Source organism: Muntiacus reevesi, chromosome 6 (genome assembly GCF_963930625.1).
Source record: "Muntiacus reevesi chromosome 6, mMunRee1.1, whole genome shotgun sequence".
NCBI classification, from domain to species: domain Eukaryota; kingdom Metazoa; phylum Chordata; class Mammalia; order Artiodactyla; family Cervidae; genus Muntiacus; species Muntiacus reevesi.
In genome coordinates this window covers 73,234,335-73,244,282 of record NC_089254.1, presented here as the reverse complement: position 1 = coordinate 73,244,282, position 9,948 = coordinate 73,234,335, and the positions used below count along the sequence as shown (strand labels likewise).

Below are 9,948 nucleotides of genomic sequence, written 5' to 3'. Positions count from 1 at the left end.
GGGGGCCTTCCTTCCTAGGCGCGGGACCCAGGTCCGGGACACCGCCCGCAGTTCCCACTTCGGGAAGTGCCAAGCGCGCGCTGCGCCTGGACTACTCAGCCCCCCCGCAGCCCCTCCGTCCACGCCCGGCTCCTCCTCCTCCTCCTCCTTCCCCCCGGGTGGGGAGAGCCGGCTCCGGAAGCCCCGGCGCCCCCGCCCCGGCCGCCACTGGCGCTTTGGAGAAGGCGGTCCGCGCGGGAGCGCGCCACGCGGGACTTGAGCTCCCAGCCGCCGCCAGCGCCTTGGAACCCCCTGATCATCCCTGAGCCCCCACCGACCCCTGAGTCACTGCCTGGCCCGGAGCACCCCCGCGCCGCATGCCTGAGTCCCCTACCCACCCCTGATCCTCCCACCCGCCCCTCCCCGAATCACCCCCCACCCCTCCCCGAGCAACACCCCCCGCCCCGCCCCGGCCGCTCCGAAGCCCCCTGCCCGCCCCTCCCCGAGCCCCTGCCCGCACCTCTCCCCCGGAGCCCCCTCCCCAGCGCCCCTGCCTCCCAGTGTGTGCTGTGACCATGGCGGCCCTGCTCCGGGCGCCCCTGCTCGGCTGCCTCCTGGTGCTGCTGGCGCTGTGCCCCGGGGGGCACCCGCAGACGGTGCTGACCGACGACGAGATCGAGGAGTTCCTCGAGGGCTTCCTGTCCGAGCTGGAGTCCGAGCCCCGGGAGGACGACGTGGAGGCCCCACCGCCCCCTGAACCCACCCTTCCCGCCCGCAAAGCCCAGACAGGGGGCAAGCCGGGGGCGCGTCCGGGGGTGGCCGAAGAGGGTAAGAGCTTTGGGTAGGGGTGGCCCTTGGCGTGATGGGGGGCCGCCGGGACAGCCCTGCGCCACAGGTGAGAATGGCGGGCCTCGGTAGGGTTTGGCCGATGTCCAGTCTGCCCAGCGTGAGGAATGACTCGGTAAGGCACAAGAGAGCCCAGATGTCTGGCGGGACAGTGTGCCAGGCAGAGGTCAGCGCTGGCTGGTAGCCCTCTGAGGTTGGAGACACATCCAGCAGGTCCGCTGCCCAGTGGATTGGGTCCTCCCAGTGCCTGTTACACAGCCCCCAAACCCCTGGAGGGACTAGACTCGCGCTAACAGGGGACTTGGCGGCCCCCTCCCCAGGGCGGTGTGAAGGTGAAGGGCCCTGCTGTCTCAGTGGGGCCACTCAGCCTGATTGTGGCACACACTGTCCGAGCCACACCACTGCCAGAGACCCAGCCTCCAGCCTTCCCTGGGAAGGATCTGCAGCCCTCTGCTGCCTGGCCTCCTACTCCAGGAGTACAGAGGCAGGGGAGGGGGTGCAGAAGACCTCCTGTCTCCTCAAGGCTTCCAGGAGCAGAGGGGCAGTGGTCTCAGGTTATTGTGAGGATTAAATGAGGTGATACATCACCAAAGCATTTAGCCCAGTGCCTCTTATATAATCAGTTGTCAATAAATCTTAGCTGTTTATCATGACCTTCTGGAGGGTGGGCAAGGGTCTTGCTGATCTCTCTCCCAGGAGACTTCCAAGGCACCATCCATCATTCCTGAGGTCAGCGGCCCCTCCCCTTTGTCCTGCTCTAGATCTTTCCTGGCTCCTCCCCTACCCCTGGGGGACGGGTTCTGGAACCCATCTCAGCACCCCTGTCTATTCCAGGATTGCTGCCCTGGCCTCTTGCTTGCTGCTAGGGCAGCTCTATTTCTCCTGGCTGTCTGCATTTTGTAAATTTTCCTGTATTTCAGTCATGTGGCCCCCACAACCCCATTACATTTTCAGCGGCATTTGCTTAGGGTCCTGGAAGATTCCTACAGGCAACCCCAGGCCCTGCCCTTGCTCCCTACCTCCCCCAGACTCTGAGATGGGCAAGCAGCTGCAGTACTTGCCTGTCCCTCTGTCCTCTGCATGGCCCCAGGATACCCTGTGGTTATGGCTTCCAACCTACCCCAGGCTCCTTAGTCCTGGACAGGGGATCGTGCATGCGTATCCCTATTCTGTGAAGCTTTTCTAGCTCCAGGGAGGCCCCAGGCCCATGCCCTTTACTTTGTGTGAGAGGAATGAGACTGCCTCCCCCTTCAGACTGGGTGCTCCTTCAGGCCTGGGTGACTTAGTCACCCTCTGCTGTTTCCATGACCAGCGCAGAATAGTGGGCCCTGACTGACCAAGGGGCCGTGTGGAGAAAGAGTGGATTGTGAGGTGCTCCTTGGGCAGATGGGAGGGTGAGGGCCTGCTCCTGAGAAGCTGAGCCACCCAGGTCAATGTGTGGTGTCGACAGCACGTCTCGCAGACAGAAAGCCTGGGTTCCAACCCCAGCTCTTCCATGACCACAAGTGGCTTAACCTCTCAGTTTCCTTGATTTAGGAAACACAGAACTACCAACAGCCCCTTTGTCCAGGTTGTGGGCACCTTGCGGGGGATACCTGGGGCATAGAGGGGGCTCTTCATTGATTTGACCTGAATCTGCATCTTGAATAGCGCCTCCCGGAAAAGCCAAAGACAAAGGGAAGAAAGCGAAGAAGGACAAAGGCCCCAAGGCGACCAAGCAGCCCCCAGAGGGGTCCTCTAGGCCTCCTAAGAAACCCAAGGAGAAGCCCCCCAAGGAGAAGCCACCCAAGGCCACCAAGAAGCCCAAGGAGAAGCCCCCCAAGGCCACCAAGAAGCCCAAGGAGAAGCAGCCCAAGGAGAAGCCCCCCAAGGAGAAGCCCCCCAAGGCCACCAAGAAGCCCAAGGAGAAGCCCCCCAAGGCCACCAAGAGGCCGCTAGCTGGGAAGAAGCTCCCCACCCCAACCCCCTCTGAAAGCCCACAATGGCCACTGCCCCCACTCCTCAGCCCCGACCACGAGGAACTACCCCAGGAGGGAGGTGTGTACTCGGCTCTTCTGCGGTTCGGGGGCTCTGACCTGCTGGGCTGCAGAGGGGTGGTGGTAAGGGCAGGTTCCTGAGTCCCTGCCTCTTGCAGACCCTCAGACCCAATGGGTGCTGGGTCCTCATTGTTGTCACGAACACAATTCAGCTGAGGCTCCCTCAGTACCACTCCTTCCCTGGGGAGGGAGTGCTTGGTGGCCTTGTGGGTGGGGCTAGCTCTCCACCATCCTGGGCTCTGAGCCTTGAGCCCCACCAAGAGCTACCTGCCCGTGTGTCACTGGGCTGTGAGCCTACAGGGTGCCCCTCTGCTGGGGCAGCAGGTCCTCCCAGACAGCGGTGCCTGGATTCCCCAGAAAGCCATCCAGCTCTGTCCCTCCAGAAGTGCCAGCAGGGTGTGAAGGGCCAGAGCAGCCCAAGCCTCCCTGGGAGTGAGCTGTTCAGAGGGTGTCAGCAGGGCCCAGATCTTGTGGAGCCTCGCTATGGAGCCAGTGGTCAGGGCAGGCCTCCCATCCACACCCCCCTGGGGTCTGTGTTGCAGGGGGACCCCTCCCAGATCCCTGGGGGGGTCCAGGAGAAGAGACCGACGTGGAACACCAGCCTGGTGAGTGGGCACCAGCCGCCTGGCCTCACGGGACCAATCACCCTGGCCTGCTGGGTTTCCAGGGTGGGGCTGGGTGGGGGCATCGGGGAGTATCTTCCACGAGGTGGCCACAAGCACTTTCCCCCAGACCTGGAGGAGGAGACAGAGCAGCCCACGCTGGACTACAACGACCAGATAGAGCGGGAGGACTATGAGGACTGTGAGTAGGATCCGCTGTCTGGGAGGCCTGCCTGCCCTGCCTCCCCAGCTAGATCCCGACCCCTGGCCCGGGTTTATGATAGTCCACTTGGAGGCCCCACCTTCCCTGACCTTGGCCCGGCTCAGACCCCACCCTCTCCCCTAGTTGAATACATTCGCCGGCAGAAGCAGCCCAGGCCACCCCCCAGCAGGAGAAGGCCAGAGAGGCCCTGGCCTGAGCGCCCTGAGGAGAAGGCTGAGCCGCCTGGGCGGGGCTCTGAGGCCCCAGAGGAGAAGATTGGTAGGATGTGGGCAGACTTGGGGTGGGGGTGCCAGGAGAGGGGGCTCTGGCCCACCCCTGCCTCCCACCTCCACAGAGCCGCCGCCTCTGAAGCCCCTGCCACCCCCGCTGCTCCCCGACTATGAGGATGGCTACGTGATCCCCAACTATGATGACAGTGAGTGCCCACGGCCCCCTGCCTGCCACAGCTGCATCCCAGGGCCAAGCTGCCTGTATCTCCAGCTTGGTGGCAGTGATCTCACCAACCCCACTGCACCCGCCACCCCCTCCAACCTGCCTGCCCTCATCTGATCTCCTCCGTCAGGCTGGATCTTCCTGGCTCCTGAATTTAGCTCTTCCCCATTGCCCTCGGTTCTGGCCTATTCTTCCTAAGCTCCGTGGGCGTCACTCTCTGACCCTCCTGAGCTCCCGTCCTAGCCACCCCTCACCCCTCGGGACTTCCATCCCTTCAAAGCTGCCGCCTTCCTCTCCCTCCTGCATGGTCTCTGTGGACTCCATTCCCCTCCTTGTCTTGCCCACTGGGCTCCTGTGAACCTGGGAGTTCCTGGGGTGGGATCCTGGGACCAGCCGCAGACCCTCTCATCAGGGCTCTCCCTCCCCACAGTGGACTATTACTTCCGGCCTCCCAGGCCCCAGAAGCCCGACACTGGCCTGGAAACAGATGAAGAGAAGGAAGAGCTGAGTGAGTGGACCCAGACTGTCCCTGCCCCCGGGCCAGCCCCCAGGGCAGGCCTGACCCCAACACCTGCCCCCTGAACTCCGAGGCTAAGCCAACAGGACCCTCTCACCTTCCATCCTTCAGAGAAACCCAAAAAGGAGGGCAGCAGCCCCAAGGAGGAGGAGACGGATGACAAATGGACTGTGGAGAAGGGCAAGGACCCCAAAGGTGTCTCTGGGGGCTGGGCCTACACAGCCTGGGTCCTTGTGAGAGGCCAGCCAGACTCCCAGATGCTCTGGGACCCTTATCACCACCTCCTCCCTTTGTTGCTCTCCAGGACCCCGGAAGGGTGAGGAGTCAGAGGAGGAGTGGGCTCCAGCAGAGAAAATCAGTGAGTGAGGGGTGTAGAGGCTAGGGTGTATAAGGACAGGGGGGTTGGAGGGGTTGCAGGATGGATGTGGGGACGGGGTGTGGTGGGGGGCGTGGGTATGTGTGGGGGCTGTAGGGTGGGTATGAGGGCTCTGGGGCGGGGCAATAGCAGCTGGGTAAGCATGATGGGAGAAGTGACCCATCCAAGGCCACATGTGGGTTCCAAACCCAGATTTCCTGATGGCACTCTAGGCCTCCAGAACTCTCTCCTGCTCTTAGTGATGCAAAAGGGAGAGACCCTGGAGTGTCTGCCCTGGGCCTGACCCCAAGGACAGAGCTCGGGGCACAAGGCCGGTGTGCAGATGGCCCTGATACAGACAATGCCTGTGATGGGTCAGGCCCTGGGGTGGCCGTCCCTGTGATTTCATGTAGGCTTCATGGCCCCTTGGCACCCTCAGCACATTCCCCGGAGATGGAAGCTGAGGCCCAAGGAGGGGAAGTATGGGCTGGCGTGGAGCTGCCCTAACTGGCACCCCCTGATGTGAGGCGAAGTGGGTACTGGGCTCCTCCATTCTGGGTTTGGTGAAGGGAGGGACCGATGGAGGGATGAAGCCAATGGGCCACTAGCCTGGGGTGCCATGTCTCCAGAGTGCCCCCCCATCGGGATGGAGTCGCACCGCATTGAGGACAACCAGATCCGGGCCTCCTCCATGCTGCGCCATGGCCTGGGCGCACAGCGGGGCCGGCTCAACATGCAGGTGGGTGTCAGGATGGGCCCGTCTCCCCGCTGCATAGGGGCTCCCTGCCTGCTCAGCCTCCCTGCTGTCCCTGACAGGCCGGCGACACTGAGGACGACTACTACGATGGGGCGTGGTGTGCTGAGGATGACTCCCAGACCCAGTGGATCGAGGTAGACACGAGAAGGACCACCAAGTTCACAGGCGTCATCACCCAGGGCCGCGACTCCAGCATCCAGTACGTCCGCCAGGCTCACAGGCACTTGCAGGGGGCGGGGGGCTCCAAGTTCTGTTCAGAACCTTCCAGTGGGCTCTCGAGGGCCCCCACCCTGACTCCTTGGGTGTGGCCGGTCAGCTCCCTGAGTCCAGATAAGCAAAGCAACCACCCTCAGCCGTGCAGCAGGCATGGCAGCCTCTCCTGATCCCCAGCTAGCCCCACAGGTGCTAGCTCTGGGTTCTTGGGCCCAGAAGAGGGGGCTCAGACCGCCCGAAGGCCTGGGCCTTAGCCTGGGGTGGGGAGAGCAGCCTTGCCCTGACCGCCGTCTGCCCCCCAGTGACGACTTTGTGACCTCCTTCTTCGTGGGCTTCAGCAACGACAGCCAGACATGGGTGATGTACACCAACGGCTACGAGGAAATGGTGGGCACCCGAGCCCTTGGCTCTACCCTCCTGGGCCACAGGTGGGTCTCAGCCGGGGTTGGGGGCTGCTCTGAGGCCTGCCTCTCCCCAGACCTTCCACGGGAACGTGGACAAGGACACGCCCGTGCTGAGCGAGCTCCCAGAACCAGTAGTGGCCCGTTTCATCCGCATCTACCCACTCACTTGGAACGGCAGCCTGTGCATGCGCCTGGAGGTGCTGGGGTGCCCCGTGTCCCGTGAGTGCCTGGGGCTGGCAGGGGCACGGACGGGTGGCTGGGGTGACCTGGGCTGTGCTGGCAGGTGGACTGCTCAAGGTCCTGCCCGCCTGCCGCCTCTGCAGCTGTCCACAGCTACTACACACAGAACGAGGTGGTGACCACCGACGACCTGGACTTCCGGCACCACAACTACAAGGACATGCGGCAGGTGGGCTGCTTGTCCTGAGGCTGGGGTCCTGTCCAGGGGCTGGGCTTAGGGCTGAGGCGTGCTTCCCCACAGAACAGATGGGGCCGTGGGAGAGGCGTGGTCACTGGGGGTGGGTTGGGGGCAGGGGGGTGGGCTGTGTAACGCCCTGTCGTTTCTGGCACCCAGCTGATGAAGGTGGTGAATGAGCAGTGCCCCACGATCACCCGCACATACAGCCTGGGGAAGAGCTCTCGAGGGCTCAAGATCTATGCCATGGAGATCTCAGACAATCCTGGGGATCACGAGCTGGGTGAGGGCCCCCACAGCCCCCTGGGCCCCCTGGAAGCCTGGTCCTCCCCAAGCCCAACAGATAGAGGCAAGGCCTTGGTACTGCAGTTGAGCCTGCGCTGTTGACGTTGCCGGCTCACCACCTCCCGCCTGTGTCTTTGGAGCCCCTCCTGGGCCCTGCAAGCCTCAGCCACTCCCAGTATCCTGGGAATGAGGCCCCTTTGCATCCTCCCTCAGATCCCCTGGGCCTCAGGCCTCAGGAGGCTGGCTGGTTGCTGAGGTCCCTACCCTCACAGGGGAGCCTGAGTTCCGCTACACAGCTGGCATCCACGGCAATGAGGTGCTGGGCCGGGAGCTGCTGCTCCTACTCATGCAATACCTGTGCCGCGAATACCGCGACGGGAACCCACGCGTGCGCAGCCTGGTGCACGACACGCGCATCCACCTGGTGCCCTCGCTGAACCCTGACGGCTACGAGGTGGCAGCGCAGATGGTGGGTGGAGGCAGGGGGGTCAGGGCGGAGCCTGGGTGGGGCGGGGCTGGGAGTGGGCTGCTGATGCCGACCCCCTCTCTCCCGGCCTCCCCAGGGCTCAGAGTTTGGGAACTGGGCACTGGGTTTGTGGACCGAGGAGGGCTTTGACATCTATGAGGACTTCCCGGATCTCAACTCTGTGCTCTGGGGAGCCGAGGAGAGGAAGTGGGTCCCCTACCGGGTGCCCAACAATAACCTACCCATCCCCGAACGCTACCTCTCTCCAGATGCCACGGTGAGGCCACAGCCTGGCCAGCAGGGCCTGGGGGAGCAACCCAGACCCGGGGTCCGGGTGGAGCTCGGGACTTGGGGTGGGCTAAGGGAGACTGCTGGGCTGTGCTGAGACTGCAGGGGCTCCGAGGGGCCAAGGGGATGTGAGTTCTGCTGCGGGGTCTGCAGGGCAAGTGATGGAGGCTGTGGACCAGACCTCTCCCCCCGGCCACCCCCAGGTATCCACGGAAGTCCGGGCCATCATTGCCTGGATGGAGAAGAACCCCTTCGTGCTGGGGGCAAACCTGAACGGTGGCGAGCGGCTTGTGTCCTACCCCTACGATATGGCCCGCACACCCAGCCAGGAGCAGCTTCTGGCTGCGGCCATGGCGGCTGCCCGGGGAGAGGATGAAGAAGAGGCATCTGAGGCCCAGGAGACCCCAGACCACGCCATCTTCCGCTGGCTGGCCATCTCCTTCGCCTCTACCCACCTCACCATGACCGAGCCCTACCGGGGAGGGTGCCAGGCACAAGACTACACTGGCGGCATGGGCATCGTCAATGGGGCCAAGTGGAAACCGCGCTCTGGGAGTGAGTTGGCCTGGGAGGGTCTGTGGTGGGGCATTTGGCATGGGCAGGGATGACTGCTGCTCTGTGTCTGCCCTGCCCAGCTATCAACGACTTCAGCTACCTACACACCAACTGCCTGGAGCTCTCCATCTACCTGGGCTGCGATAAGTTCCCTCATGAGAGCGAGCTGCCCCGAGAGTGGGAGAACAACAAGGAAGCTCTGCTCACCTTCATGGAGCAGGTGTGAGGGCCACCACGAGGACTGGCAGAGGGGTGGGGCAGCATTTGGGGAGAGGTTGGTGAAGGGCTGGGGGACCTCGTGGATGGGACAGGGGAACAGCAGGCCCTGTGGGGTCTCCATGTAGACACCACCTTGCCTCCTCCCTGCAGGTTCACCGTGGCATCAAGGGGGTTGTGACAGACGAACAAGGCATCCCGATAGCCAATGCCACCATCTCCGTGAGTGGCATTAACCACGGAGTGAAAACAGGTACACAGTGTACAACTATACCCCACTTCCCAGGATGCGGGACCAAACCTGTGCATGCCCTTGGCAAAGCAAGCCTGGCTTGTCCTGCCCTGAAGTCCCCGCTCCTCTGGACCCCGACCAGACAGAGCTGGGGCCTGGGAGGGAGGGGGGACTCCCAGGTAGCCAAACCCATCCTCCCTCTGCAGCCAGTGGTGGCGATTACTGGCGCATCCTGAACCCTGGTGAGTACCGCGTGACAGCCCATGCAGAGGGCTACACCCCAAGCTCGAAGACCTGCAACGTGGATTATGACATTGGGGCCACTCAGTGCAATTTCATCTTGGCTCGCTCCAACTGGAAGCGCATCCGTGAGATCATGGCCATGAACGGGAATCGTCCCATCCCACACATCGACCCATCGCGCCCCATGACACCCCAGCAGAGGCGCATGCAACGCCGCCGCCTGCAGTATCGGCTGCGCATGCGCGAACAGATGCGGCTCCGACGCCTCAATGCCACCACGAGCCCGGCCACCGCCCCCACGTCGCCCCCCACCACCCCAACACTGCTTCCCACCGCCGACCTTGCCCCCTCCCCAACCCCAAGTTCTACGCTGGGGCCTTGGCAGTTTCTACCAGAGACCACAGTCAATTGGGAGGAGTCGGAGACGGAGACGGAGATGGAGACGGAGACCTACACGGAGGTGGTGACGGAGTTTGGGACAGAGCTGGGGCCTGAGGAGGAGGAAGGGGAGGAGGAGGAAGGAGAGATGGTCACAGGCCCGGACTTCCCCTTCACTACAGTTGAGACCTACACAGTAAACTTTGGGGACTTCTGAGAACAGGTCTGCCAGCGTGCGAGCTTCCACCAGTAGTCACACTGCCTTGGGCAGCTCCACGGCCATCAGCACAGGGAAGGCCCCCCCGGTGTGGGTTCTGCCAGGAGGGGGCATGAGTGATAGAGACCTAAGAACCAGGGTTACCTGCTGCTCTGCTGCAGGGCTGGGATGGGGCCGGACGAGCGAGTCCCGGGGCAGACTTCTCAACCACTTGCCCAGGCCACACCAATAAACCAAGCTCACTGGCAGATGTATCACTGACCACTTGCCATCCTGACCAGCCGCGAGA

General features: G+C 63.3%; 1 protein-coding gene across 1 annotated transcript; it reads left to right on the top strand.

The window, feature by feature from the left end:
* The first annotated feature begins 486 nt into the window (after positions 1-486).
* AEBP1 (AE binding protein 1) lies at positions 487-9,907 on the top strand. Its single transcript, XM_065938615.1, has 21 exons — positions 487-807; positions 2,476-2,862; positions 3,404-3,466; positions 3,594-3,665; positions 3,810-3,944; positions 4,021-4,101; positions 4,549-4,626; positions 4,747-4,830; positions 4,940-4,993; positions 5,620-5,729; positions 5,807-5,946; positions 6,263-6,347; positions 6,439-6,583; positions 6,688-6,773; positions 6,939-7,062; positions 7,337-7,533; positions 7,628-7,807; positions 8,022-8,373; positions 8,454-8,593; positions 8,743-8,842; positions 9,028-9,907. Exons 1-21 carry the CDS (start codon positions 555-557, stop codon positions 9,657-9,659), a joined length of 3,498 nt encoding a protein of 1,165 aa, XP_065794687.1. The 5' UTR covers positions 487-554; the 3' UTR covers positions 9,660-9,907.
* The last annotated feature ends 41 nt before the right edge of the window (positions 9,908-9,948 follow it).

Excerpts from the sequence above, each read along its gene's own strand:
- AEBP1 (XM_065938615.1), top strand. The coding sequence starts at position 555 with ATGGCGGCCCTGCTCCGGGCGCCCCTGCTCGGCTGCCTCCTGGTGCTG. Across the intron at positions 808-2,475 it reads TCCGGGGGTGGCCGAAGAGG|CGCCTCCCGGAAAAGCCAAA; the intron begins GTAAGAGCTTTG and ends CATCTTGAATAG. Across the intron at positions 8,843-9,027 it reads TAACCACGGAGTGAAAACAG|CCAGTGGTGGCGATTACTGG; the intron begins GTACACAGTGTA and ends CTCCCTCTGCAG.